General features: G+C 32.9%; 1 protein-coding gene across 1 annotated transcript; it reads left to right on the plus strand.

The window, feature by feature from the left end:
- Nucleotides 1-7,070: 7,070 nt before the first annotated feature.
- On the plus strand, nucleotides 7,071-11,514 carry LOC133173800 (LITAF domain-containing protein-like). The gene is made up of 4 exons (XM_061308881.1): nucleotides 7,071-7,175; nucleotides 7,562-7,645; nucleotides 7,981-8,146; nucleotides 10,503-11,514. Exons 1-4 carry the CDS (start codon nucleotides 7,136-7,138, stop codon nucleotides 10,606-10,608), a joined length of 396 nt encoding a protein of 131 aa, XP_061164865.1. The 5' UTR covers nucleotides 7,071-7,135; the 3' UTR covers nucleotides 10,609-11,514.
- Nucleotides 11,515-17,653: the final 6,139 nt, after the last annotated feature.

Consider the following 17,653-nt stretch of genomic DNA (forward strand, 5'->3'; position numbering starts at 1 on the left):
ATTATTATTTACTATACTATGGACCCTTTACAGGGATGTATTATATTCAGGTGACCGTTTAAGGCCCTTTGGCCTCTTGTTTAAAATTAAAAAAGCGTAAGATGAATTATCAACAGCAACAAACAAATCACATTAAATCTAAATGAGGGTTGATTATTTTGCCATCTTAGTTTACTCTTACGTTTACAAACGATGAAAGTTCCACATACAGTTGCTAAGAAGTCACGCCATAACACTTTGAGATATACATTATCTTCAAACCTATCACTTTTCATTTTTTTCAAACACTTGCGTACAAATTAAGGTTTTCAACAAACCATTTTCTGTTTACATTTTAACCGAAATAGTCTACTTAACATCTTTGTCCACCAGATTTGTGATTAAGGAGTTGTGTGCATTATGTTGGGTATTCAATATTTCCACTGGGGTGCATTGTTGTGGATTTAAAATGCATGAATTTATTAGCACTTGATAGAAGAAAGAGTCAATATTGACGCGGGTAGGACGCTTTTAGCAGAGGAGGAATTCTAAGAGGGGGTAGATCAAGAAATGAAAAGCATTGTTTAGATGAAATGAAAACCACAGTTCTTGCTGTTGGCTGCATTCTGAAAGGCATACTATTAATGTACTTGAATGAGACTTGGAAGAAAAATTCGAACCATATGCAAAATTGATCGAAATAACTGTGCATCTATATTCAGTTTTAATTTTTCTCTTTTCACAGTCCTCTCTGATTTTCTCAAATAAATGAATGCATGTCAGTTCATTCATGGATTGGAGGACATTTTAAATGATACACTGTCGTCGATTAAAACTTTTTTTTAAATATAGGTAGGTGCGCACCTGTAACAATCCTTAGCAATTTCCTTGAATACTATCGTACCGGAATTTTCGAAGAAAGCAGGAATTGGCTTAACTTGTCTGCTTTTATATCTTCTCTAAATCGTTAAGTGTTTATGAATAAACATTTAAGTATTTACCTATATGAAACATTTGTATTCATCTTAATGTCGATACGTATATAAATGACTGATCCCAAAAGATAGAAAAGGGAATGGTTTTTGGATCACAACAGTGTAGAGCAGGCGTTGTAACATAATTTGTACTTTTTTGACATATATTACATTCAAAGCAACCCCCCTCCCCTCCGGAGGGGGGAGGGGTTAAGGTTGAGCCACAATTAAGGTTCAAAGTTTTACAATGGAATTCATGCATTTAAAAAATCTTAAAATCTTATTAAAAGCTACGGAAGCGTAAAATGTTTTAAAAGTTGTCATTCCAGCTTTAAAGTTGGCTTTTCCAACTTTCATCTTGGCTTTTCCAACTTTAAAGTTGGTAATTCCAACTTTAATCTTGGTTTTTCCAACTTTAAAGTTGGTAATTCCAACTTTAATCTCGGCTTTTCCAACTTTAAAATTGGTAATTCCAACTTTAATCTTGGCTTTTCCAACTTTAACTTGAGCTTTTCTAGCCCTTTTCCTTAGCTTCTTTCCTTTATTTTAAATTATTACCAACTTTATTAGTGCAAAATTAATACATGTACACTGAAATAGATTGGTGAGCAATTAATCTGTGTGAATTATTTTTTAACTTGAACTTCCCTATGACCTTACTTATAACTTCCAACTTTGAAAATCCTTATATTTTTTGGTCCATCTTAAGTTATATAATTATACAGAGAACTTCATACAACTCCATACATGACAGTATTCCAACCAAACCTATTTAGGAGATCAGATATGGATTTTGTTTTGTATGAGAGAATAAGCTTAAACAAATATTATTTGGTGTTTTTGATATATAGGATGAATCAACACTATATTACATGCTACAAATACAACTGAACTAAATGTATCAATTCTGTATGTGAAAACACAATGAAATGATTCCTTCCTTCGTCATAATTTCATAATTAGATCGTTTCTCTCCATTGTAACAGCAAAATGAGTCCAGATAGGGCAGATACAAAGTGTCTGAATATAACGCATAAAGCCGTTCAAAGATAGAAAAGCCAAGATTAAAGTTGGAATTACCAATTTAAAGTTGGAATTACCAACTTAAAAAAAATTACATGGCACTGATACGCTTCCGTAAATGCAACATGATCATGGTCAAATTATTTAAATGCAAGCATGCTCTGGTAGATTCAAAATGAGCTTTTTTCAATGGAATATACGGGAAAATTTTTTAAAACAAATTACAAGAGAAAATGCAGGAATATGTCTTAAAATATCTTTTAAAAATCTCAGCAGAGCCATGATTAAAAAATTATGATAATAATATGCAAGTATCCTCAATCAGACAGGTAAGGTAGATCCAAGTTTGTTCAACCTGCGGTAAGGAGATTCCATTATATGGGATTATATGGGATGAAAGCTTTACAATGGGATATATAAATTCATTTCAAGACTAATCACATTCCCCAAGCTGTGGGAACTTGTTGACTGTGTAAAGAGAGATAACTCCCACGTCATTAAGACGTTGATAGACAGGCAAACTATAGTATCAGAGGAAGGGGGGGGGGGGGGGCTCCCACTTTTTTTCACACATAACCTTTTACTGTTGAAAATGTTCATTGAAGGCTGTTTGCCCCCCCCCCCCCCTCCACACTTTTTGTAAAAATATAGTCAAATCAGGGTAACGGGGTAGTGTGTTAATAAAATTTGGTTGGGAAAAAACTTGGAACCTACCCCTACCTTGCTTCTCGAAGTTTTTTTTTTCAGGTAAGTTGTCAAATTCTTTTTTCTGCCCCACCCCTTTCAAAAACAAGTGCCTGACAAATACTTGGTTGCGTAAAAAAATATACAACATCAACCGATTTCACTTTATTTGATTTTTTTTATTCAGCAATACATGCTTTTCAAGGCCCGAAAAACGCGGGGGGGGGGGGTGCCCCTACTTTTTTCTGAACATTCCCCCCCCCCACACACACACACACTTTTTGGACAGTTTAGGTTGTTTTTTTTTTTTTGTTGTTTTTTTTTTTTTTTGTTTTGCTTGTCAGATTTATTTGGGAGGCCCCCCCCCCCCACACTTTTGAAACCGTTGCTACGGCCCTGATTTTAACTTGCTAAATTATTTGGGAACATCCCCCTTGCCCCCTTCGCTTCCTACAGGCCAGAGTTAATTTCTATTAGCTTATTTCATATCGGCCAATTTAGATGTCAAACCAGCATAATTTTGTATTTTATGAATTTATGATCATAAAATTCATTGATACTATAGAATAGAATATTTATTCAACCAATTTGGGCCCACAGTGGAGCATAAAGATGAACAATGTCCGAAATCATAGTCATAAATAACAATAAACAGAACAAAACAAACAATTGTATATTGATCAGAGAGTTAGCTGCCAATTTTTAGGATGCATAAAATGTATAGGCTACAGATAGTATATGTATAATGACTGTAATATGCCTATATTGTACTATGTTGTTTTCTCATATTAAAATTTTCATTTAAATGTTGGCATAATAAAACAAAAAACTCAAAATCTTCATTTGACATAATCCATGTAAACAGATCCACATTATTAAGCAGTACTAAATTTGGAAAAGTTTAAAGATTTTGTTTAAAAACTCTCCTCTAGAATCATTATACAATGAACAATCTAGCAAAAAATGTATTTCATCCTCAGTTGGACTTGAAGTACAGTAACGACAGACTCTTTCACTCCTGGGAAGAATTTCATTTTTACCACACTTATTAAGTATCCTTTCATATCTACCCGTCTCTACCCTTAAGCAATGATGGCTAATTCTGAATTTTGTGAGAATTACCCGATTGTCCCGGTTTTTCATATTCAAGTATTTTTCAAAATTGAATGACCTTTTATACTTAAAATATGTACTTAATTTACCAAATACTTCTAATTAATTGGTATGGATATCTTTCCAAGAGTTTAAAAAATTATTATGTAATTGCTTTTTAATGTACAATTTAAATTTGTTTTCACTTATTTTTTTTGCAAAGGAACAAATCAATATGTAGTTTTTCACTGTAGAATAATATACAGGAGTACCAATCACTGTTGATGGTGTTTGACTTGCACTCATTGAAAGCTGCCTCCAGTAAATTAGATGATGCATGTATGTTCTAGTCTATACCAGTACATGAAAATTTGCTTAACATATCTATATATAATGGATACCTTCCCAGTTCAGAATAGATTCCTACGTTTGTACAAGTTTTAGATATCTCCATAATATTTACAGAATTTCATATTGAGTTTTTCAACTTCCCAATCTTTTAATATATCAAAAAGAGGGACATTTTTCATTTTTGGAGTAACATTCATAAAGCTCCAGTTCTCACAGTCATACAAAGCTATAGGTTTAATACAGTGATCAAATATATGTAAAAATGTTTTTATAGAGGGATTAGCATTTTTTATATCTCTATAAAATTTGAAGCATGCCTTCAAGCTTTTTTGATACAATTGTTTGTTTGTTTGTTTGTTTTTTTTTTTTTTTGCTTCAATAAACTTTTCATTGTTTTCAAGAGTTATCCCCAGATATTTATATTGTTTTACACATTCTATAATATCATTACCCAGATGGAATGCTTCCATCAGTAATTTACACGAATTATTAAAAATTATTACTTTTGTTTTTTTTTAATGTTTACTTCTAGACACCACTCACTACAGTAATCATGGAGGAGATTGAGTTTATGTTGAAGATCTGATTTCGTATTGGATATTAAAACAAGGTCATCTGCATACAGAAGACATGAAATCTTTTCTTTATCTAGAGTAACAGGGACAGAATTGTCATCCAAAAATACTTGGGAGGTCATTTATAAAGAGTTTAAATATACTTGGGCTAAGGACATCACCTTGTCTAACTCCAACCCTAGATGCGAAAAAGTCTGTTATTTTATCATTATATATTGTTGTGGTCTTGGTAATGTAAAAGCATATTAAAATACATATGCAATGACTCTCAAGAGTTGCATTAAGGAGGGATCCTTGTCTGGTTTCTGACTAGATGAAATATTCAAAGTATATTTGCTTATATGTCTTATATATTCAGATGTAAGGGATATAAAAGATCATATTTTTCTTTCCTCAACATAATTTACAACTTTAAATAAAAGTGGTAAACTGAGTTTGAAATATAGCAGGGACTATATTTTTGGCGGAACGGCGGCGTATGAAAATATTCCTCTGTTCTCAAAATTACTATAGAACAATTAATTAAGTAAAAAAAATTTAAACAATCAAAGACTTAAAGAAAATTTCAAATGTAAGTAAAATTAATAATAATGGACTGAAGTTTTTAAATATATCAAATAAATATGATTTCCAAAACAAACTACAATTAAGAAATAAATAACAAGTTTAAAAACTTCTCTGGGAAGTGAAGTGGGTCGGTCACGTGTTCAAATCCTGTGAAGGCCGAAGGCCTTCTCAGAAGATTTGATCACGTACCGACCCACTTCATTTCCCAGTGAAGTTTTTAAACTTGTTATTTATTACTTATATATACATTTGAGACAGACAATCGAATATAATCGAATATAAATATTGCACTAACTGTTCGTCGTAGATTTTGACAAATTACGCAAGGTGTAAATCGGCTTGAAAGGCGGTTACGCTTCAAAGTCATCTGGCAAAGGATTCTGTTTTGAAGGGAATATTCTGTGAAAGGCTACTTGTGATTAATTATAGTGAGCATATTGATCTCTTGTAACTTTTGTATTCGTGAGAACCCATATTCGATGTTAAAAAACCCCACAAGAAACACGTCCGATGTTTGATAATAAAAAGTTGGAGGAATTTCGGTCGGAAAAGGGTGGATGGAGACACTTGTCCGGACCAGTTAACTTGGAATCAAGTTTAAAATTTGATCAGAAACATAAAATCTACGATTTCAATATGGCATATTTATCATGATGTTGACACGGAGACACAGGCGACAGCTTACAATGTTAAGACAATCTCGATGATGGAGGTATGTGTGCCTACCGAACTTCCGAAGTGCAGTGTTTGTCAGCTGTTTGTGGCGTGATTCCATTACACTGATATTTTCCAACAGATTTTCAAATTTATTGTGAGTAAAGTTTAATGAAAAAAAAAAGCATTCAGAGGTCTACAAGAAAAATAAGGGTAAACGTTGAGACCATGCAGGTCAGACATGAAATTTATAACACGTAGTTTTCTATTCTCTTTGTAAAATCGATCAAGAACTGTATTAATTACTCGTTTACATTGTAAATAAAATGATTATTATCTTACTTGGGTATTTTGTACATTTTTATGCATGAAAAACATGCTATATTGCTGTGTAGAGTAAGTCTTTTTATGTAGATATTACTGCGCTGTGTGATTAGGTCACGTAATGACCTATGACCTTCGAAAAACTTCATACAGGTATGAAGATATTTGCTCTCTGTATGTTTATATAAAAGAGAGATACCACAAATGAATATATTTTGGTTAACTTTTAAAAGTTTCCAATCTAAGTACAGATTTGAGCAAAAAATCCGTAAAAAGTCTTCTTTTTTTCTCTCTTAGCAAACGGTCAAAACTTTTTTTGTTTTTGAACTATTTTGTATTTTTATATGACTACTTTACCATATGTGAAAATAAGAAAAAAATTAAATCTACAAAGCATATAAAAATAACTAATATACATGTATCCTAAAAATCTAAGAAAAATAGAGGACTTTCGGATTAGCCAATATCTATTTTAGTTAAATTATTTATGTCAATTTGGTAGTATCATCTAGCTGATAGACCCCTATATGATAATATATTTTTATGCAAAAAGAAAAACATTTAATCTTTTGAAATAGAAGTAGGCATCGCATGATTGGCGATAGTAATTTTTTATTCTTACGGTCAAGGAAAAAGGTAATGACCTTGACCTGCCTTGCTTTTAAAATAAAACGGTCAAATTTAATCTAATTGATACCATCACTTAATGATAATGTCTTCTTGAATCTATGAAAAATTTCATTAATTCTTAAATACTAGAAATATGAGAAGAATCCCTCCTTAATCTATCACATTAATAGTATATTATGACATGTCCGGTCTGTCGTATGAAATCGATTGTTTTTATCACGTGATTTTGACGAAGTGAAAGTTGCAAAATATACCAGCACCACAAAACCTCACTCACACATAATGTCGGAGCCACCGCCACCGTACAGTGAAAAAGGACAAAGTAAGTGGAGAAAGGTTCAGCAAAATTTTGTCAGGATAGATCATAATAGATAATTTATATAGTCCCGGGGTGAAGAACGAGGACACTGCCTTGGCCTATTTCTTCGTTCTTTGACTTTGTCATCATTTATGAGTACGATAGTCTGGATTGGACAACCATTTCGATAGATCATAAATTTAACGGGTGTAGATATATACAAAAATGTTTGATTCATTGAAAAAAATATCATGTGTGTTGTTTGTTTAAATATACATGTAGAATTTAGATCAACAAAATGATATGCAGTATATGAATGTAATCAATATTTCATGAACTTGTGATAATAAGTAATCACGTTCTACGATAATAGAGCAGTAGTGACTTTCTTATTGTCCTAATAATTACAGATCCTGGATACCCCAATCTGAACCCCGAGAGTTTCCCTAGTCAGCCAGGATATCCCCAGAGCTACACAACACAAGTTCAACAAAGTGAGTCACCAACACAACTTCTAAAATGAAAAACCACTTACTAATTTTTAGGACTTGAAATAATGTTCTGTATGTCAGGAATATAATATTTTAAATGACATAATTAAAAATCTGATTAAAATGATATTCATGTATTTATTATTTCACTTAATCTTTATATATTGAATATGAATGTATTTCGAAAATAAAATGACTGCTCCAATCCCCAATGAAACTTTATTTAAAAACAATTTTGTAATCAATTTATATTAATTTGTAACAGATTTCACTCCTCGATCGCAGCACAAACCCCGTCAGAGATTGCATGAATATAATTATCTGTTTCGTTATATCAGATGTAGTTGTCGTCCAGCCCTCTGGATACCCGGGGGGAGTTCTGAAGTTCGGACGGTATCCAATTCAGATGAAATGTCCACATTGTCAAGCAGACGTGGTGACTGGCACAGCAACAGAAATAGGAACATTTGCTTGGTGCATGTGTGTTCTGATCGCCTGCTTCTGGTAATGAACTGTTATTTATCACAATCTCATCATTCTAAATGGGAAAATATTGATTTATAAACAGTATGATATTATACCTACAATATAAGGTTGGACAGCAGACACACTGCATAATTTTATGTAAGTCCTATTCATGGCTAGCAGTGTCATCTTACACTGAGTGTTGATAAAAACACGCTTTATTCATCTTTTATAGTGATGCTAAATTCGGACACATAAAGGCACTCAATTTCATCCATTCAGTCTCTAAGGTTAAGGGCAGAGATTTTTTACCGGGTGGTAAATTCCAGGTGAGGGAGGGGCTAATTTTGTACAGGTGTGAATGCCTTGAGGGCTAGCAGTCTACCTGTGGTCATTTGTCTCCTAATCCCTATACACAGGAAGTGATTTAATACACAGTAGAGTACCCAAGAAGTCAAACTTTACCTGTATTGGGATTTTGAGATTTTAAATTAGAAATAAAAAGTTGTAAATAAAGTTTAATCTCAATAGCTTTTATTTAATTTGTAAATGAATGTGTGTCATAGCATCCCAACCCATTAAAAAATTATTATTCAAAGTATTTGTTGAGCTTTGAAGAAAAGTTATACAAAATTGTGATATAAAATTATATTATCATATTAAAAGACTAATACTAAAGGTGTGTGTAAATATATATATTATCAAGCTAAAAATTCCAAAGTAATACAGCTCCTCTATTTATACCATGTGTGGTAAATATCAAAGGATCAAAAGTTAATTTGAAGGTCAGCACGAGTGCCAAACAAGGTGTACAGGGTATACACAGGGACTAGAAAGTAAATGTCAATCAAGTTCTAGCACCCAATGATGTACCTTAATGCACTTGATTGACAGGGGTACACAGACCAGGTAATTTTGAAGGCGGTGCTAAAAATCCCTGCCTTTAAGCTGGCTACCAGTGATATGGGTAAATATGCACAATTATTTCTACTCATACAATGTACGATGTAAACCTAAATTCTATCAGTGCGATTTTTTTATATTAAATGTAACACCATAAATCGCGTCCGATGTTTCGTAACTTGTATTTATTAACCAGCTACCTGCTTTCTGTTTACCATGGTTTGGACATGTTTACTGCATCGATATGGTACTAATAATCTGATATATTTATTTGATGACCAATTTCATTATATATAAATACTGTGCACACTTTCTATTAAGCTATCTATTCTACAACAGATGTCGCCTTCTTCCTACAGGCTTAATTACCTGGTAAGAGGGATAGGGTTAGGGCTAAGTGTTAGGGTTAGAGGGCTAGGGTTAGTCTTAGGGTCCGGGCCAGGGCTAAGGTTTAGAGTTAGAATTGGACTTTAGGGTTAGGGCTATAGAAATTTACAGGACATGTGTGGTGTGAGAATTTTTTTTATTAATTCGCGGCCACGAAATAAAAAAAAAAATCGTGACAGTGAAATTAAAGTTTCAACGTGAAGACTAAAATATAATGTAATATACTAGTATGTATATTACATGTATATAACATCCAGAAATCAAAAAAGAAAAAGCAAACTGGATTTTGTAACAAAAGGAAATTCATTTTTCGATTCGCCAGAATGTACATGTACCTCCAATTTTGCAGGGAAAATCGTCTTATTTCAGATAGTGAACACATTACTGATAAACATATTCAGTCTGTGTAAAGCATTAAAGTTACCGGTTACGTAGCTGTATTATTCACACTTATGAAAGATAACATTGTGAATATATGGTTATGTAAATACCATTGAAATCCTGTGCTGTAGTGGTAAACAGCTGTTGGCTAAATTGGCCGTCAAGCATCTAAAAAATATATATATATGCCTTAAAAATAATTAATCGAATCATTGCATATATATTATAGTTCAATAAATTTATTAAAATTTGTCAGTGAAAAGGACTGCAAATGTTTTTTGTAAAACATGACTTGCGCTTTACACTTGCAAACACTGTTTCGGCGGAATCGGGGGTATTATTTTACCATCGAGATAACATGACACCACTATAACAGTATATTTTACTTTTGTGTCAGACATTCTCCATATTTTAGTGTTGTAAGAGGACACGCGAAATCTTCTGGGAAGAAGGCAAATAAATAAAATTATCAATGAATTATAGATGTCCATAAAGCGATGTAGAGTATCAACAGAAATCCGGAATAAGTTGTGTATGACCCCCCCCCCCCCCCCCCTTACTCCGACGTCGTGAATATATATTAGCAAATTTGGAAAATTCCTCAAATTCACATAAGTTGCAAGTTTTCAAATCCCTGCAAATCCTTTGCATAATCACTAAAAAAAATCCTAACAACGACGCAGTCAAGTTTGACGTAAAAAGAGCATTTTGCCTCATATTTCAGGTTATGGCCGTTTTGTTTCATTGCCTTATGTATTGATTCCCTCAAAGATGTCGTTCACACCTGTCCAAACTGCAAAAAAGAATTGGGTCGTTACAAGCGTATGTAAGACCTACATAAAGACGTCAAACCCCAGTATGGTGGAAGAAAACCAAGGAGCCAAAGATTTTTATTTGCAAGTTGTATCAGGACGATTTTAAAATCCCACTGTGTCCATATCGTTTTTACGACGTTAAAATTGTTTGTCATATTGCGAATTATCTGTATATTGTGTGTTGTTGGTCTGCATGTAATAAACATTATGCTTTTAACATATCAAATTATTCCTGGTAAGTATATAAGCTTGATTCAATTTTCTTATTTTATTGATACGGTAATGATGCTATTTCCATTTATAAATGTAAAACCTTTATTATGTAAGACATTTAATCTAGTAGTGTTGTTATTATTTGTTTTGTTAATATAGTTAATAAGTGAATTAATATTTATTAATTAGATTGCAGATTTAATTCTTCATCAGTTTAATTATACTTCAAATAGTCATGAAATTTACAGGAATAAGTACGGGTATGTTTAAAAAAAATCTTGTAAAGAATAGACGCGAAATTTTTATAAATATGCCTTCTAATATGTACCTGTGTTAAAAAAATTACGCACTTTTACTATTATACACGTATAAGTCTTTTGTTTTATATTTTTTACCATAAAATTTTCGTTAAAATGATTTTTTTTGTATTAGTTTTCATTTACTTGAAGCTCTGTTTTGATTTATCGAGACATCTGAAAGGATGCTTTATTTAAACTTGGAAAACAATAGCTCTATTTTGAGGTTAATAAATCTGATCACAGAGTCAACTTAACTTTAATGTGTATAATTAAGATGTATATTTTTATCATAGAACCTATATTTTATTATTCATTTCACTGTTAATGTGTTAAACAGAAAGTGTTTTGTAATTCTTTCCACATACATGTGTACTATAAAAATATTAAAAATTATATTGTTTTTACAAAACTGTTCTGTGTTCTTTTTTCTTCATCACCACTGGTACTTTTACTTTGTTGAGATAACCTTAAATCACATATATTCTGTAAATGGATTTTTTTTTTCTCATTTTTTGTGAAATGATTAAGGGGTTGAAAGGCAAAGGGGTTGATTAAGGCTAAGGGGTTGAAAGGGGTTGAACGTTGGGAGGCAAAGTATTAAAAAGAAATATAGCAGAGAATCAGCTGTAAAAATGTTTTCAAAATGTATCGATTTTAAGTACAAGTCTCTGTAAGAATCAGGCAAAAGATGAATCATGAGGGTTCTCAGAATCAGATGATTTTCACCACATAGATTTCACTTGTTCTATAAACCATGTATGCAAAATTAAAAAAAGTTTGAGTCATGGTTACTATGGAAACATGGCTAAAGAAATTTCCCTAGCAACCAGTCAATTTTCCATGTGTATGGACAAAAAAATCAGTAAACTTAAGGGCTTGAAATTGATTGTGAATATTTAAGAATTTCTTCTTTTTATTCTTATTGTAAAGATAAACATTTAAAGTGTTTTCACAATGCATTACATAGAAATAAGATTTTGAGATATTTCTGTACTAGACATGGGTAGACATGCATGTTTTGTGTTTTTTGAGAAATCTGTGAGGTGAAAATCATCAAATTCTGAGAACCTTTGTGATTCACTTTCAAACCTACTTTGCCTGATTTTTACAGAGGCTTGCACTTTATATAGTTAGCAACCACCCGAAAGGAGGTCTCAACATTAACGTTTGTTCGAATGTCAATGCCCAGCTCATTTTTTGACTAGATAAGTCAGTCTCCAGACACACTTGTCCGATTGGACCACAAGGTGGGGATACAATTAAGATGCCCCCAAAAAATCTTTTCCCAGGAACAGCAATTTAACCTCGTGACCTACGGTGATCAGGTTGGGCTACAATGGTTGATTAAGTTTTATATGGGAATATATAGGAAAAAGAATCTGCTGATGAAGGACAATTAGTTACTCAGGTGAACATTGTGGCCCATGGGCCTCTTATCTTATGGGTTTTTATACCGACCAATTAAAGTTGCATTCATGGAATCTGACCACTTCTATTTTGGAAGTAAAACCAGAAAAGAATGAGGGCTGCAACCATGAAATCGATAGGTAGAGATTGTCGGGTGACAAGATAAAAACTGAATGTGAGTAGATCTTCTCATGGCAGGCACGTAGCCTCTTTGAGTATTCTTCACTTCTTTGACTCTTTAGTTAACAAAAACATACTGCATGATTTCTATAACCCAGTCTCTTTAACCTAGTCTCCTAAAAACTCCCGATTTCTTTTTTATTTTTTTTATTTTTTTTGATTTGTCAAAATTAGAATAGGCTTTTACAAAGCAGCCAATGAAACTAATTATATCTTCATGAGAACGAGGGCATGTACAGATAACCCACACTTCTAACAAAAGAAATCACACCTAACTATGGTACAATTCTGCAACACCCTGTTAGTATAATACATCTTCAATTTTATTTTGCGGGGCTGATGGGGGTTGCGGTCCGTAACACTTGGGGTATATCCTTTATCCACAAATTCCCCTATACCACTGAATAAAATTAAATGAGTCTGTCACAGAATCTTTATTACACTAAAGTGCCATTGTGCATATCCTTTTTCTATGACCCTTTTTATATTTCTCGGACACATGGCAAATTTTGGACACGTTCATTCTTTATTACTGGGGGTACCCATCTCTTATCCGCAACACCTCCTATACTACAAAATAAAATTTAATGATATTTTCACAGAATCTCTATCATATAGTGCCATTGTGCACCTCCTACTTTACTTTTCGACCAGACACATGTACCTCCTATTTTACATTTCGACCAATTTATGAAAATCTCAACCTCTCTAATATTGGGGATACTCTCTTATCTGCAATTCCTCCTACACCACTGAATAGTTTGATGGGACTTTCAAGCGTTTTCTTGCACTTCAAAACTGTTTATGTTAATTAGGACCCATGTTTTTGTGCTGTGAATATAAATTTCATGAATTTAATATTTTTTCGATAAGGGAGGAATTTAGAGACTATTGATTTGTTGTTTCTTTCTATAATCCCCTTTCTTTTCTTTTTTTGCTTGTTCATCCGCCCGTACATTCATCCTTAACGCACTTTCCCATAAACAAGCTACCTGCATATAATGTTTTCTTTTGTTGTAGTCGATGACCGAAAGTGTACTGAACATGATATTAGTTAGGATATAAACCTAAAATACTACATTTTATTTTCAATGGATGTTCTAACATAAATTTACTTTTCTGTGGCACAAAACTCCATTTATCATTGACTACCTATGGCACTAAAGTGAATTAATTTTGATCCTCTACGCATTTCCAGAAACGAAAAAGACAATCCTCCTCAAGAATAGGAGCAAAATGTCTTCAAAGATCAATATTTTAATTAAATATGCACTCATTTAATAATAACTATATAAAATTTTGTTCCAAAAAACTGAAATTCGTTTCGAGAAGTTTAAATGTCAGTAAAAGTCAACTGCTGAAGTTAAATTAGAAATCCAATCAGACTTGTACAAATCATGTAATTTCACACAGGTGTAACAGTAAACTATTACTGTATTTATACTCATAAGTACATTAGTTTGTTATTCCTTTAAAAACTGGTTACTATATAAATATATACTTACAAATGTCTAATATTTCCAATGTTTTACTGAGCGATCATAAAACAATCGATGTTCGACCGCAGAGTGAGATATTGGACCTGTCGATGAGATATTGGACCGCTTAAGTCACAGTGTGGACAGGATCAGCAAAACCTTATTGGCATTCGTTGAAGTTCGACAGTGACAGAATTGACCGAGTTTTACCACAATACTGATAAAGAAAATTTACATCATGGAAACCAGCACAAGATACATTTATGTCAAATGAAATATGGAGATAACGAACAGTATTCAAACTCATAGTCCATTTAAACAATACAAATCGGGAGCAGAGCTAACACGGACCTCAAAAACATCATTGGCGGGATCAGGTGCTATGGAGGAGTGAGCATCCCCTGTCGACCGGTCACACCCGCAGTCATAATCGGGCAAACGAAAAAAAATCCGTAGAAGTTCCAGTGTGTAAAAAATGGCCTAACAATTAGTATGAAAAGCGTCAGCCAGCATTTGACCTAATGATAGGTTGTATTTGCTGACAAGGTCATTGTATCGACCATAGAACTTGCGAAATGATGACTGTTGATATTCTTGTTTCATCAACTTGTTTGCTTGCCTCGTTTATAAAAAATAAATAAATAAACGGCCTAACGGCCTCAGGCAGTTTGCTTCTAAGGTCCGACAAAACGCATGTTGCCCTCGAACCCAATCAATAAATGTTTATTCACTCATGAGCAATGCTCTTGTGAGCAAAGTAAATTTACTATACGCGTTCTCGGTTTTATGTAAGTATTTGTTCGTAAAAACGTATATACTCTACAATTTTATTATTTTTTTTATTATGATTTCAAAAAAAGGGCTTCATACAGGACAGGCACGGATGTAGGAATTTTTTCCAGGGTGGTTCCACCCCAGTAAAAATTTCTTGAAAAGCAAAAAAGAAAAAAAAACTAAACTAAACTATAACTTGACAAACAACCCCCCCCCCCCCACTCCTAGACGTGAAAATAACCTATTTCGTGGTGGTGTTGGTGGGGTCCACGTTTTCCAGGGGGAGTACAGTCATTTTTTATTTGGTTGAGTATATACTGTTAATAATTCGTAATAACTCTGGAAATTCCAGGGGGGAGGGGTCCGGAACCACCACCCCCCCCCCTTCTAGATCCGCGCATGCAGGAGAAAGAGAATTCTTTCTTATGTATAAAGCATTGGGCATAGATAAAGCATTACAGTATGATGCTTATTTGAGCTTAAAATTAAAAGAAGACGGGTACCCCCCTTTGATACTACGTGCCTGTAACAGTATAGAAATGGTGGAAGTAGAAACGAATCGAGAGAAAAGAGGGTTTCAGTACAAAGTTGATGGATTACTAAAATCTGATGCTCTGTTAAACATTGCAAGCTAAAATCCGAACTGAGACATCATTTACTATATTAAAATGAACAATAGTGTATTTTCTGATTAAAATCCTACTTCAATCTCCCGGGCAGGAGACTTGCAGACAGACCTGGGGTAATGGTAAAGTGTAATGGTAATGCATTGTAATCATTACGTTTCTTCAAAGTAATAGGATGTAATGTGTAATGGATCCGTCTTTCAATTACAAGTAATTGTAATGTAATTCATTACTTTCAAAAAATGTTATTAATGACCATTACTATTCAATTATATTGCAATTACATTTTGTATTTTAATCTTTTTTTATTATTGGATCTGAAACAAATCAAGGTCACTAATAGGTTATTTTATACTTAATATTTTTACATTCCTGAAATCAAAATCTTATCTTACCCATTTCTTTTTAGAAATGTTTATTCAATGGCGATTGATAGACATAATGAATAATTATTTTAATAAAAAACTTAATAAGACATCCAATTTTAAAAAAAAAAAAAAAAAAAGAAATCAAGTGTGACTACCAAGATGCATGTAATCATTTTTAGTGGCAAACAAACAATAAATACTTTTAAACTTTGTTTTTTTCTTTCGATAAAGTTCTTTTAGGTGAAATGGACTTGGTAAGCAAGAAACTAGATCTAATGAAAAAACAAAACAGAGAAAGAGAGGAACTAACATCAGAGACTAATCAAAACTACAACATTGAAAGTGACCAGCGGGTATGCTTTCGAAAGTGTCATAAGAATAGTCCTAAGATATGACTTAAGAGATATCTTAGGACAAAACTTAGGATGGTCCTAAGAGAGTTCTTAAGATCGACATAGAAGCTCTCTTAGGAATGTCCTAACTAGGATAGACTTACGAGATTCTTTAGACAAATCTTAAATATTTAAACATCACAGACTATGTTTATAATAATTATAGTTATATAATAAAATAAAAAAAAAATATGGGGAGTTACAATTTTTTTAATAACTAGTAAAAAATTAAATTAGATAGAAGTAGTCATAGAACAGTTGTCTACTTCTAAAAACGCTTTCTTATTTTAATTAATAAATATATTGAAGGGACAACTCTCTCTCTCTCTAAAAATAAATAAATAAATAAATAATGAAGAAAATATGAAAACATACATTTTGAGAAAGTTTAAAAGTTAAGTTTTTACAAATTCACATTTCAATATTAATACTTGCAAAGCAAATTAGATAAATACATTTTATATAATTAACAAACTAAGAAATAAACCCGTCGGGTATTAACTTATAGCTTGGGTGAGCAATGTAGCGGACAGAGTCTAGGCAGGGAAATACTGCCTCGATTATAGTAAGATAACTTTTGACGCGCCATAAAACCTTCTCCATTTCATATAAGGTACAGCGAGCATGAATAGCCCTTGGAGGTGACCTCTTCAAGTTACTGTGTCCAGATAAATCCCGTGTTAGTTAGTGCTATTCTCATTCATTCGTGATCCTCGACTGAATAATAACTAGTAAAGCTTTAGGTTTTAACGCATATAAAGAACCATCAAAGCAATCCCATCAAAACTTTTTCGAAGTGTAACTTAAATACTTTTGGAATTGTGACCACTAACTCCAATATTAAATCAAGTTAATTTAATTTCTTAATTGCAAAGAAGAAATATCATAATAGTACAGCAAATTACAATTGGACAATTATTTATACATAGGTAGGAACAAAGGAAGGAAGGGAACGAACGGAGGGAAAGGGGTGGGCAGGGCAACAGATTGTAACTAAAATGTACAACCTTATAATAAACGTACAAAAAAAAAGAAAAAAGAAAAAGTTCCTGATTAACTCTGAGAGACACAAAAAAGGAAAACCTCTAAACTCGATATATTTATTTGGGGGGGGGGGGAGTAGAAGAGTTTTTTGTATTAGGTTTTTGGGGAAAAAGTAATAGGAGGACCCACTTGCCCCCCCCCCCCCCTCCAATAATACATGCCTGATAAGAAATGAACGATTGCACAAAGTTTGGAGTCTCCTAAGTTCATGTTAGGACGGGTCTTGCAATGTCTTTACTTTAGGAGAAATCCTAAGATATGTCTTAAGTTAGGACAGAT

The sequence above is a fragment of the Saccostrea echinata genome, unplaced genomic scaffold, assembly GCF_033153115.1.
Source record: "Saccostrea echinata isolate AGI-Se365-2 ecotype Australia unplaced genomic scaffold, CSIRO_AGI_Sech_v1 ptg000001l, whole genome shotgun sequence".
Taxonomy (NCBI): Eukaryota; Metazoa; Mollusca; class Bivalvia; order Ostreida; family Ostreidae; genus Saccostrea; species Saccostrea echinata.